This window comes from Mastigoproctus giganteus, chromosome 7 (genome assembly GCF_048544385.1).
Source record: "Mastigoproctus giganteus isolate SK-2022 chromosome 7, ASM4854438v1, whole genome shotgun sequence".
Taxonomy (NCBI): Eukaryota; Metazoa; Arthropoda; class Arachnida; order Uropygi; family Thelyphonidae; genus Mastigoproctus; species Mastigoproctus giganteus.
In genome coordinates, this window is record NC_143581.1 from 74,639,659 (window position 1) to 74,653,328 (window position 13,670).

Consider the following 13,670-nt stretch of genomic DNA (forward strand, 5'->3'; position numbering starts at 1 on the left):
GACCAGTGTTGAAGACAAGCAACACTCAGGTAGTCTGTGAATCTACAAAATTTCAGGAGTTGTCTGTTCCATGTTGGAGGAAGACAGGTGTATGACCAGTGAAGAAATAGCCATCAGATCTGGAATACCAAAATCATCTGTTCACTGAATTTTAAGTGAGTTGTTATAAAAACAAAGTTTCTGCTTAATGGGTCTCGCTTTTGCTGTCAGATGAACAGCAAGGAAATTATAAAGAAATTGCAAAGCAGTAACTTGCACATTACTGACAACAAATAATAAAGTGAAAAGTTTTTAAAATGCATTGTTGCCATTGATTAGGCATATGATTTTGAACCTGAACTGAAGTCACAACTGGGTCAGTGGAAGTATCCATCCTTGACTTGTCCCTCTAAATGTTGCCAGCAAAAATCAAAGGTGAAAAAAATTATCATCAGAGTCATAGTCTTTTGGGGGAATTATTGCCACTGATCATGTGCCACTTGAAAGATTGGTAACTAAAACCTACTATGCAACATTTCTTCATCAGAAATTATGGCCAAAAATTGTCAGAAAAGCAGGCCACAGATGTTATAAGCTAGTGTGCTCATGGTCCATGACAACACAAGACCTCATATTACAGGTCTGTACAATTTGTTTTCACTGAATATAAGTGGGAAACACTACCTCAACCCCTTATAGTTCTCATATGAGTCCTTGCGGTAACGATCAGTTTCCCAAGCTCAACCATTGCATGGACAAAGTGTGTGCATCTGTGACCCAAAAGCATCAGACAGTTTAATTTCAGCAGACAGTTAAACAACATTCAAAAATTACTTGAATATTGGGAAGCAGTCATAAGATGTGAAGGACATTACATTTAAAGTGTTTAAAGTTAATTTTTTTTTTTATAAAATAAATTCATTTTATTTTAAATTAACCATTTTGCGCATTACTTTTGGGATTGTGTTGTGCACGTGTGTGCGTGCATATACACACATTTTAATAAACAAATATACAGTAAAAGTCCAAAAATCGGGACTTTTAGAAAACTCAAACTTTTTAAATTTAGCAGACTTTTGTGTGTGCACATGCATGCATGAGTGCCACAGATAGCCAGCAACAAGTGAGCTCCTGGTCGCCATTTTGAAATGAGCCATCAAACCCTGGCAACACTATAATTTTTGTCCTACTCTTTCCATTTACCATATATAGCATACGTATTTACAAGCCCATAATAATGGCTCCTAAAATAGATAAACTTAATGGTGTGAAGAGAAAGAAGAACACGTTGAAACTGAGTGACAAACTTGAAATAATTAAGAAACTAGAAAGTGGTGTGAGAAATACTGTTTTAATGGAAACACACAACATTGGAAAGTCTACAATTTACAATATAAAAAAGGCAAAGAATAAAATTGTAGAATTCACAGCCTCGTCATGAGCCTTACAATAAAATTGCTGAGAGAAAAAGTTTACGTCGGCCAAAATTAGAGAATCTTGATAAAGTGTTGTACGAATGGTTTTTGCTAAAACAATCGGAAGGTATGGCAATTTCTGGGCCAATGCTTATTGCCAAAGCAAGGTCTTTTAAGGAGCAAATGAACATTGAATCAGAGTGCACATTTAGTGATGGATGGCTTAAGAATTTCAAGGCTCGTCATGGTATTAGACAGTTAGATATTGCTGGAGAAAGACAGTTGGCTGATACACAAGCAGCAACAGAATATAGTGCAACATTTGAAAAAATTTTATCTGACTATGACCTTACAGCCAATCAAATTTATAATGCTGATGAAACAGCAGTTTACTGGAAGTGTTTGCCCATAAAAACTTTAGCTGGAAACCAAGAACGAAATGCAACAGGGTTTAAGCTTAATAAGGAAAGAGTAATTGTTCTTATGTGTGCGTGCTAATGCTTCAGGTCAGCATAAAATTAAACTTTTGGTGATTGGTAAATTTTAGCGCCAACAGGCCTTTAAAGGAATTGTGCACTTACCTGTGACTTATAAAGCCCAAAAGAATGCTTGGATGGACAAAGATATATTTTGTGATTGGTTTGTCATGATTTTGTTCCATCAGTTCATCAGAACTTGAGAAAATTGGGGAAGCCTGCAAATACAAAGTGCCTACTCCTTCTCAACAACTGTAGGGCCCACCCTGCATGAATCAAAATTAGTGTCTGATTGCGGAAATATTTTTGCATGTTACTTGCCACCAAACGTAACACTATTAATTCAACCCATGGATCAAGGAGTCATTAGGAATGATTTTATGATGAAAATGATGCATAAGAATATTGACCCTTCAGAATTTCAATGCAGTTTTACAGTCAAAGATGCAACATTTTTACTCGTGGCTGCATGGAATGCAGTCAAGCCTGTAACTCTTTTAAGAGAGTGGCAAAAGTTATGGGCAAACATGATGTCTGCAGATCTACAATCTGATCAAAACGAAGATTTTGAAGGATTTCACATAAAGCTGAAGGCATCTGAAGTGAAAGAACTGATGGAAATTGTTAAATTATGTATGGAAGACTACCCTATACACAAACTTAATGCTGATGACATAGAAGAGTGGATATGCATTGAAGATGATGTTGAAGTTGCAGCGACTTTCACTGATCAAGGAATTAGTCAAAGCATTATAACTCCTGATAAGATAGAAGAGAATTATTCAGAAGAATCTGGTGAATAAAATGAAAACTTCTTTAAAACTGCTCGTTTTGATAAATAAAGCATGGTTTATTTGCTAATGAATAAACTGTCAAAATTTACCTGGTCATCTCTTCTTTATTCCATCTTAAATTTGAATTTTAAAAGTACTGGCTGAGAATCCGGATCGACCCAGTCCCTGAGCAGTCTAGATTTTCAGACTTTTACTGTAGTTACAAGTATATTCACACATCACCTCACCGGTGCTTCCATAAACCTTCAAAGTGAAACGTGCATAATGTCACTTTAAACATTAACTCAGTAAAACTGCAAAGTCTATGTGATTAAGGTAGAGAAGGTTTCAATCATTAACCCTGAATCACCCATTTTTAAAAGAGTGAAGATTCTTTTCATGTGTCACTTATCAGTTCTGGTGTGACTACTTGGCAGTAGTCACACCAGAACTGATAGGTCCAGTTATTTAATTGTTAAAGCATGTAAGTGTTTTATTACATATAAATATATTATAAAATAATACATGTGTTATTTTTATCAATAAAATCTGAAAACCTCATTTTGGTTTAAGTGTACCACAATATAAAGTAAATAAAACATAACAAACCTCTTGCATGATTCTTTCTTGATTTTCTTGAATAAGTTCTTTGTTTGCCTCTTCAATTCCTTGCTTCACCATTTCTGCCATTGTTTCCAAAAACTACATAGTTCAATGCCATCCAAATCATAAAAAAAAAAAAAAAAATTTAGTTACATGATACAAAAAATTATAACATTACAATTTCAAAAGCTAACTTCATGGTAATCCGTTCACTAATAATAATGCATCATTAACAATTTCATATAATTTATTCATTTAATTATTCTGATAAAATAACTGGATATTTATTATAATAAAAAAATTACCTAAGTGACATCAAGTATTTGTAGTGTTTGCAAGGAATCTGAGAGATGTTTATGGCTATAAATGGTTAAGCAAACTTAATGGTGTAGGATTATTTTGTCTAGATCAGGGATTCACAATGGGGGCAATTCACCCCAATGGGGTGAAAATTGATTTTTTGGGGGACAAAAAAATCATGAGTATTACAATGGCTTGTGGCCCTCAAGTTCAACCCTGCTTGACGACATCTTATTCCTTAATATTTAATTTCTCTCATTGGGTTTTCTTTTCCCCCAAGACAACTGATTTTTTTAACATATAGGTATATTATATTAGAAGTGAATGAGAAATTTTGATTAAAGAAAGATAGTGGCTTGATTTAATACAACCACCTTTGCTTTTCATAGGCATTAATGCCTAAGTGCTTCCAGAGGTAATGTCTCCACAATCCTTGGCGGTAGTGTAGTGAGCCTGGTTTATTTAATTTATATGCCTCATATATTGACCACGGATACAACCCCATCATGCCTCATATATTGACTAAGGAAACAAAAGAAATGGATGGGATGAGGAACTGTTTCAGTCTATTGTTTCTACTTCCTAAGTGACAATTAGTATTGATTTATTGTTTCCTTGTGGAAGTTTATTTTTGATCCACAGTGCTTTTGTGAGTGACATGGGCTATGAAAGTTAAATAAAAATAGCTTATATTTTATTATTTAATTCTTTGTAGTTATTCAACCATGTCAACCATGTTCATCAATCATGTCAAGAGCTGGAAAGAAAAGTGTCAACAGTATCTGGATGAATATCTAGCCTTTCGGTGTTATTGAAAGCCCATTCGACTTGAGACAGCCTATGCGTCTTATGTGTAATAGTTATTTTTCAAATGAGGCTACGAAACCATCAAGACTTTTAGATCTTTTAAAAAGGAAATATCATGATAAAGTTGGTAAACATATCGAATTTTTAAAAATTTAAAACAGAATTTTGAGCAACATAACACTGTTACTTCCTTATTTAAGAACACAAACAAATGACGATGGAATGATTGCGTCTTATAAAATTGTAGAAATCATTGCAAAAACTGGTAGTGCTCATACAGTTGCTAAGACTGTTATACGACATGTATTAGAGACTGTAATTTCAACAGTGATGAGCAGCTAATTGACAAACTAGAGAATTTTCTATTCAGATTCATGAATCTATAGTTACTGACAATAAGGCCCTTCTAATGGCATACAATTATTATTTCGATAATGATTGTAAATTGCAAGAAAAGATGTTTGTAAAATCTATAGAAACTGATTGTACTGGAGCAGCCATTTTTGGGGCTGTAAAAACATGGTTTGATGAAAAACAAGTACCACTGGAAAATTTAGTATCCTGTTCCACTGATGGTGCTACCTCCATGGTTGGAAGGCAAAGGTTTTATAGCCCATCTAAAGGAAGTACGTCCTGAAGTGAAGTTCTTGCAATACTGAATTGTGCACAGACATCTGGTTGAAAAAAATATTAGTCCAGTTCTTTATCAATCTCTCAGTATAGTTATTAAAACCATCAATAAAATAGTCATATAGCAAATATGATCGCCTTTTCAGAAAATTGTGTTGATAACGAAGAACAGTATGTGAGGCTTCTTTTAATACAAAAGTCAGATGGCTTTCTAAAGGAAACTGTATAACAAGATTTGTAAGCCTTTTTGATACGATAATTAGTTTTTTTAGAAAGCGAAGGAGACAGATTTAGCAAAGGAGATCAGCAAACACAAAAACAACAAATATTATATGGCTTGAATTTTTCAAAAACTTAATGAAGTATCACTTCAAAGGATATTAATTACAGTGATAGATTTCAAATGTATATTAAAAGCCTTCACTGAAAAACTGGAAATATTTGAAAGCAATTTTATGAGAAAACAATTTCATGGTATGCAAGAGTTAGCTGAAATCAATGAATCTCTTACCGAGAATGATCTTAAGAATTATTCAGATCATTTGTGTTCTTTAAAAGGTGAAATGAAAAATAGATTTTCAGATTTATTTTCTTTGAAGGGAAGCCATGGATGTCAGATCCAATTGGATGTAATTTTGGGTCTGCTAATGAAAAAATTCAAGAACTCACTGAATTAAAATGTAATGAAGAATTCAAATATAAATTCAAAAAAGGTGGAATGGTTGAGTTGTGGGGATCAAAAATAACTAAACTTCCTTATCCAACAATGTGGTCTGAAATGGCCAAAGTACTTCTTTGTTTTCCAACGTCTTTTAGGGTTGAAAGTGGTTTTAGTTCATTAAATGACATATTAACAAAGGAAAGGAACAGAATTGATATATGTTCAAGAGGAGATATCAGAATTAAATTTACTAACATCATATTGAACATTGAACTTTTGGTTAAGAAGCATCAGGCTTAGGGATCCCATTGAATAAAAGGAGTAAATATAAAGTATTTTTTTATTAAAATTTCATGGGGGGGGGGAAGATTAGGGAAAAAACTGTCTAAAAAAGCCTTTAGGGGATGATAATTAAAAAAAGGTTGAGAAACACTGGTCTAGATAGAACAAGTTACCACCTAGCCTCGTAGAGGCAGTGAGCTTATGTAGATTTAAAGAGGGATTAGATATGTACTTGGAAAAAGTAGATAAATTATGAAACTTGGAGACTATTTCATCTCATTTTTATTTTATTTATTTTTTACAGTAGATGCTATGTAAGCTATCATTGTGCAATTTAAATACCACTACTAAACATAACTGTTACGTGTGCAATCGGGTACATTTTATCAACCATTATCCATATTCAGATGTCAAAAAGCTTGCAAAGAAGATTGAACTTGCTTGGAAATGTGATACCTGCAAAACGATCAATAATGACAGCGATAAAGCTGACACAGCACACCCCACCTTTTACAGAAAACATTTGGAACAGACTGATCCCACTGGCTGTGATGAGCTGAGAATCCTTGTGAACCCAATTCAAGTTGCGGTTACGGAATTGGTATCTGGACTACATCAGTTAAGATGTTCACATGCGTCTGAGAGAGAATGTAGTCGCAAAACTCGAACTTCAGCATAAAATGACAACGGAAAGTAATTCTGTCATGTGTGCATTTGTCAGCAGTTCCGAAATTGTGATGTCAAGAATCAACTGCATTGAAAACGAGTTAAGGAATCTCCAGGAGACCTCATCCGACATTATTTCAAAAATGGAATTCGGCTTCAGTATGATGAAAGCAAACCTCGCAGAACTGCATGATAACATCACACTTCTGCACCGATGTAACAAGGACATCAAGCTTATTTTTCTAGACACCTGCAATAAAATTGAACTGAATAAGTCCGAGGATTCTAGAGAGCTTTCCAACCTTCTCAACATGCAGGACCTTATTAAGATTTATAAAAATTATGAAAAGACCAATATCGTGTTAATTTGTCCTGAGTGTAAAAGGAAATCTGGTCACGTTCCTTCCCCTACAAATCCCAGGAGAAGTGATTCTTCTGAGGCTTCAATCATTTTTCCTGAGTGGGGGATGATATTCATCATCCCCCACTCAGGAAAAATGAACTGCACCCCCAACCCAGGATCAATACCGAGCCATTCAAGGAACAAACGTTGGGAGTGAATAACAGTTTTCAATGCAATGAACGATTCCCCACACCCAGAGAACCAGTGTCTGAACTCCAAACCTCCTCTTACCCCTCCTCACATCAATCACAGAAGGACAGCACCACCCATTTTCTCTCGTCTCAGGAACAAAACTATTCTGTCCAAGACTCAGAAGTAAGCCGATGTGCTACATTTGCAGATGTCCTTAAATCTAATCATTCAACCGTCCGGACACCATGGAAGAATGACCCTAGCTTACGGATCAGGCTGCACGCACCAGAGGAAGAGGAACAATCAAATCCCAGCATGCAAAGTCTATACAATCTGAGGCACCGGAGCCTCTCTATCAACCAAATCGCACCCCAAAATTTCTTAAGGATGATTTGCACCACAGCAAACATCCTGAAATTATTCATCTCGCTGCCACATTGAAGAAACAACCAAACCAGGATACCCAAAATTCCCTAAGAAGATGATGCCTTGCAAAAGGAAGCAGAAATGCACAAAAAACCAAGTAACTGCACTAGAAAAGCCAAACTATAACATGAAGCCCACAGTCGGGACCGCTAACTCAACGAAAATACATGCAATTCCGCTGAAAATCTCTTCACATGAAAAATCAATTTTTTGTCTCCAGGCTTTCTCCACAGTTAGATTGTAGTTAGATTCTGCTGTAGTGATTTTGAATGAAGACTTAAGTATAGACACAGAAGTTACCAGGCTCACCACCAAACAACCATACTATGCATCATTCAAAATCACTACAGCAGAATCTAACTACAAACTACTCAGCCTTGCATCATCTTGCCCTGCAGGGGCACTTGTGAAACACTTCTACACTACTACAAAGCGTACTTCTACCAGGATGCAGTATCCTCAACGGATTGAAACCATGAATTATGAAAGGAAAACCTGATCCAGACCCGCCATCAAGTCAAAGTTTGGGGAGGAACATTCAGGTTATACTAAACAGGAGCTTCGTAAAGGTTCAAACACTCTCACAGAAGCTTGCTACTAACGTCCAAGGGAGGACACATATGAAGAATGAGATGAGAACTACCTCCAGAACAAATCATAGATGATTGATGAAGGCCATCACAGCCCCAACAAACTTCTTTAAATGTGCACAATTTTCTATAAAAATGTCAGAAGCCTGAGAAATAAACTTCAGACAATGGAAATTCTTCTCTTGTCAAGGTTCTGACATCATTTGTATCACAGAGACATGGCTGTCCCCAATCAAGAAGACCTCGCATTCTCTCGACCTGCTTGCTTCTCAGGCAGTTTTGCCTCCAGGTGGTGGTGGTGTAGGCATTCCCTTCAACATACAAAAATTCTCACTGACTAGCTCAGCCACTCTAAAAACAGAACTGTTTGAAGCTGCAAGAGCCTCACTCAGCATTCAAGGCCACAGACTTGACATGTGCACAGTCTACATTACCCCTCCAAGAGTATTAAAAAAAAAAAAAAAAAAAAAATTTACAAGAGGTCTCCAACTGGATCATTAATCAATGCCACCCCAAAGCAACATTACTTGTGTGTGGAGACTTTAATATTAGCTTAGGCCAACACAGTCTTCGCAGATTGATCTTTTAATCTGGCTGCAGTAGGTTGACCCTCCAGAATTTTTCCCCAACCAGAGGCACTACCTGTTAGACCTAATCTATGCAACAGACACCCTCACCGTCAACAGCCAGCCTGAAAGTCTTCAGGTCAGACCATCTACCAGTAGCCCTCATTCTTCCAATCACTTCCAGGACATCCTGGAAACATTAGGCATCAGTTAAGAAGACAGTGATTAGCCCTTTACTCCTCATTCCACAGAAATGCTGCTTCGCAGCATCCATTTTTTCTTGGGAAGCCCCAAACCAATGTCATCCATAGCTCGGGCTGCACTTTCTTACCTGCTGGCTGCAGTCTATTGCTCGAGAAACTGTTCTTGATGCTGCAGTCTACTGCAGCATCAAGAACAGTTTCAATCTCCTGTCAGAGCAAAGCATGGTGTACCCAAGAGCTCAACTTTAAATTTCAGAATCAACACTACGTGCGAAATGGAAAGGAACATCAGACCCACTAGACAGGATTGCATACTCAAGAGCCTGTGCCCAATTTAATAGAAGCAAATCTAAAGCCATGAAAGCTTACATCGACAAAACAATCAAGATCGAGAAGGCACCGTTTAAGGCAAGGCATGATGAATTTCCTCAACAACTTAATCTGATCGAGTGGCTAAACTACATCACAAGATTTAAGCCAAAGTCAGCATCAAACCTCAAGAGCATTCACAACAGTTGTCAGCAAGATGTCCTCGCTTCCATCATCATCGCAAAAAGAGAGCTTATCCAGGTCACCAATGATATCCCACCATCTTGCACCGGATATGATGGGGTCCCACAATTCATGCTGAAGAGCGTTAGTGTTTTCATCACTGATGCACTCCTAGGAATCTTTAATGGAATCCTCACAATGCAAAGTGGTGCCTCCGTAGCCAGGTGGGAAGGAGCCGCAGTGCGTAGCACACGCTTCTTGATTAGACCGGGGTTCGAGCCCGTCACCACCAAATACGGAGGATGCGGAAAGGTCAGGGAATGACCACCGCATATCCCAGAGCAATATGGCCTTAGTTGCTAATGCTCCTGAAAACCAAATAACAAATAACAACAGAAGGATGATACCTTAAATATTAATCTCACCTAAATATGGAAGATATATGCTGTGGTGTTGAATTATGCCTTTCAAGTACTACCCTGGAATTTAAAGGAGTGATGTATAAGTAGGTTCACGGCACAGCTATGGGTTCTCCAATCAGCGCTACTGTCGCAAACTTAGCTATGGAAGAATTAGAGAACAGGATTTTTGCGAGGTTGGAGTTCCCTATGCATAAGTGGAAACGATATGTGGATGACACGTTCATTATAGTAAAAAGGGGAGAGAGGAAGATGTGGTTAGTTTTCTCAATGGTTTCTCTCCTTTCATACAATTTACCTCAGAGGTAGAAGTAGACGGCACCCTACCATTTCTGGATATAATGGTGTACAGGGAAGGCCCCAGGCTTAGAACAAAGATCTATAGGAAATCAATGTGTAGGGGCCAGTACACACACTATAAGTCGGCTCAGACTGCCCAACATAAAATAGTATGGGTAGGGTGAGGGCACATTGTAGTACCTCTGAGGAGGGAGAGAAAGAAATTAGGCAAGTTATGATGGATCTTATGAAATGCAGTTACCCCCAGAGGGTCATTGATAAATACAATAGAGAAATGGAGCATAATCAGGTAGTTTCGCCTGCACTGCTTACCACAATTTATATTCCCTACTATCCGGGCTTGTCAGATCGCATTGCGATGATGCTTCGCGACTTTCAGACATGCTGTGTGCAGCTCCCGGGTCGGAGATTGCACACAGTGCTGTCACAGATCAAAGACCCCATTACTAGGGACTCTAGTAGTGGGGTCGTATATGAGATCAAATGCTCGGATTGTGGGGGAACGGTACGTGGGGGAGACAGGGCGACGACTTAAGGACCCTGTCTGGGGGAACATACGAGAGCTATACAGATCACAGAGCTCAATAAGTCCGCAATTGCCGAGCACTATTGGGAAAAACAACACCAGGTCTCCCCTGAGAATGCTGTCATCCTTGACCGGGCGCATAGATTCTGGGCCGCAAGTGGCTGGAGAGTTTGTGGATTGGGTCATCTGGTAACAATAGTATGAATAGAGATAGGGGAGTTTGGCTCCACCCCCTTTTGGAAGCTGTGGTCCTTGCCAGAGACAAACGTTTTAATTTGCCACGCTCCCAGACCATTTCTGGTTCCAGCACACATGAAGGGAGTGTTGAACATGCGCCTGGTCAGACACGTATGCCGTGAACCTGATATTTAAGGATGTGTTGCTTGAACTTAATTATTGTTGAGAAAGGAGGCGGATGCCCCCGAAAGCTTCAATGGTGTTTTATTGCTTTTAAATTTATAATTTTTAATGTATTTTAAATTCCTCAATTCATTTTTATTTGTTTTATAGTAAATCAGTTTTTGGTAAATTATTATTTTATTTTACAGTTTTTATTGTACCATTTTATTCAGTATTATTTTATCATTAAATCAGTTTATTTAAACGATTGGTGTATTTGTCTAAACTTGTGGTATGTATAACCCTAACCTTAGAGGCCTTTTACAGATATTCACAACAAGGTCTGCAGATCCAGATGGCTTGCCAAACAACGTCACAGAGCCTGAGTACACATTCCAATACATATACCAGTTTCTGCAGCCCATCATCACCTACGGTTCAGAAATCTGGGCGTCGGCAACGAAAACCACGCTAAAAACATTTGCATCTGATGATACTGGCTTCTTTGGTGGGTCCTCTTCAAGCATAAAGTGCCACCACTCACACATACTACAGATATCACCCAACTTCTAAATTACAGGAAAGTCACCAAACGGATATTCGCCCTCCACTTGCTCATGTCAATTAAAATGATAGCGGGTGAAGTCAATGCACCAAGTTTTTGGCAAATGTGCAATTGGAGGATACCCCCAAAACCTTTAAGAGCCCTCCCCACTCTGCAGTCCGTGGCGTGGAGGCTCAGTATAGGCGATAGATTCCTGCCCATGGAGATGCTTCACAACTTCCAGGATAGGATGTGGACTACAAAAAGTACATGACAAATCCTACAGAAGATGCATCATCAGGGAACAGCTTTCGTCTTCAGCTGAGAGACTACCATCTTCTTTTCAATGCTTTTCATGTTCTTTCATTTCCCATGTTAATATTAATTTTATATGTAAAATATGTAATTATACATTTTATGTTTTAATATGTGTTTTATGTCATTTTTCCTGTATTAGTTATTTTATGTTAAATCCCTAGCATTGTCGCTGTTATGAGTATTATTGCATCAGGCAATCATGTAACCATTCACTGCCTGCAATAAAGATATTAATAATAATAAATACAAAAATCTTGCATAAAACTGATTTTAGGCAGATGAAGTCTTCAAGCTTAAGTGCCATTCTAAGGAACAAATGAAAATTCAGTTCTACAGGGTGATTCACTACCAGTGCGACAAATTTGCAGAAGGTGTAGGGGGGCACAAAGACGAATCGGAATCACATAGCAATGCAGGGTCCGAAATGCCTTCGTCATGCGGTAGAGGACGTTGAACAGGAGTTCGCGTGAACAGCGATCCCGCTGGAAGTCAGCATTTGCGAACCGGTGCCCGAGGCAGTAGGATGGACAAGTATTCAAACGTTGAACTGGCCGACATGCACCTCGCGTATGGAGCTGCGGACTGTAACGGGCGCGCTGCCAGGAACGTTTCCCGCACAGGCGTGCTCCTCATCATACGATTTTTCGCACGTGTGCACAGAAGGTTACGTGAGACTGGTTGTTTCACGAAAGGTGCCATGAATCGAGAGCGAACTACGAGGACGCCAGACAATGAAGAGAATATCCTACGTCTTGCAGAAGGCAATCCGAATACGAGTACTCGAGCGATAGGCCAACAATTGGGTATTTCCCAATTCACTGTATGGAGGATACTGTCAACAAACCAAATGAGTTCATACCATCTGCAACGCGTCCAATCATTGGAGCCTGCGGATTATCCACTCCGGAGGACTTTTGCTACTTGGTTTCTTCAACAGAAACGGTTAGCAAATGCTGACTTCCAGCGGGATCGCTGTTCACGCGACCTTCCGTTCAACGTACTCTACCGCATGACGAAGGCATTTCGGACCCTGCAATGCTATGTGATTCCGATTTGTCTTTGTGGCCCCTACACCTCCTGCAAGTTTGTCGCACTGGTAGTGAATCACCCTGTATATCCACAGTATCAAAAACAGAAAGACATATATGGTGGTCAAAAAGTAACTTAATGTAAAAATATTTAAACCTTTTGCACCAAAACATTTATATCAAATTCACAAACTTTCCAGATAGTTAACAGACAACCAAGCAAACACGCCCTGTCCATTCAATCCCCAGTCATCTGCATACTCAAAACAGATACAAGACAAAACAGAGTCAATCAGCAGAATGCAGCTTTCTTGCAGGGAACTGCAATGGTATTACATGCATCTGACTTCAGAAAACAGTAATTGTCAGAATACACAAAAAACTCCCACAGATATCTGACATGGAGAAATTACAATTTTCTATCTTTTTGGCCACCATCAAGTCACTCCATTTCCATCATGTGCAGTTTTTAGTAGTCGAAAAAAAATCCCAAAAATAAGCTGTTGAAGGCTGAAACAAATGGTGAACCCCCACCCCTTATTTAACTAGTGACGTTCCTCAGGATTCAATACTGGGTCCATTGTTGTTTTAAATATTTATCAATGATACTGATGAAGGTATATCAGGCCTAATGTCTAAGTTTGCAGATGATATGCAGGTTGGCATAGTGACTACTGCAACAAGATCTAGGAAAATTCTGTTGATGGGCTGAGAAATGGTAGTTGAAGTTTAAAATCGATAAAGGCAAGTTACTGCACATGGGTAGCAGTAACCCCAAAGTAACTTATCAAC

The 13,670-nt window shown here is 38.4% G+C and overlaps 1 protein-coding gene across 3 annotated transcripts in view; it reads right to left on the reverse strand.

Moving 5' to 3' along the window:
* LOC150083001 (pyridoxal-dependent decarboxylase domain-containing protein 1) overlaps positions 1–13,670 on the reverse strand; it is a 395,987-nt gene that overhangs the window by 61,986 nt on the left and 320,331 nt on the right. For all 3 annotated transcript variants that reach the window (XM_090377732.1, XM_090377731.1, XM_090377730.1), the window contains exon 20: positions 3,253–3,345. In XM_090377732.1, coding sequence (XP_090233858.1) covers positions 3,253–3,345 — 93 coding nt within the window. The remainder of the gene's footprint in view (positions 1–3,252; positions 3,346–13,670) is intronic.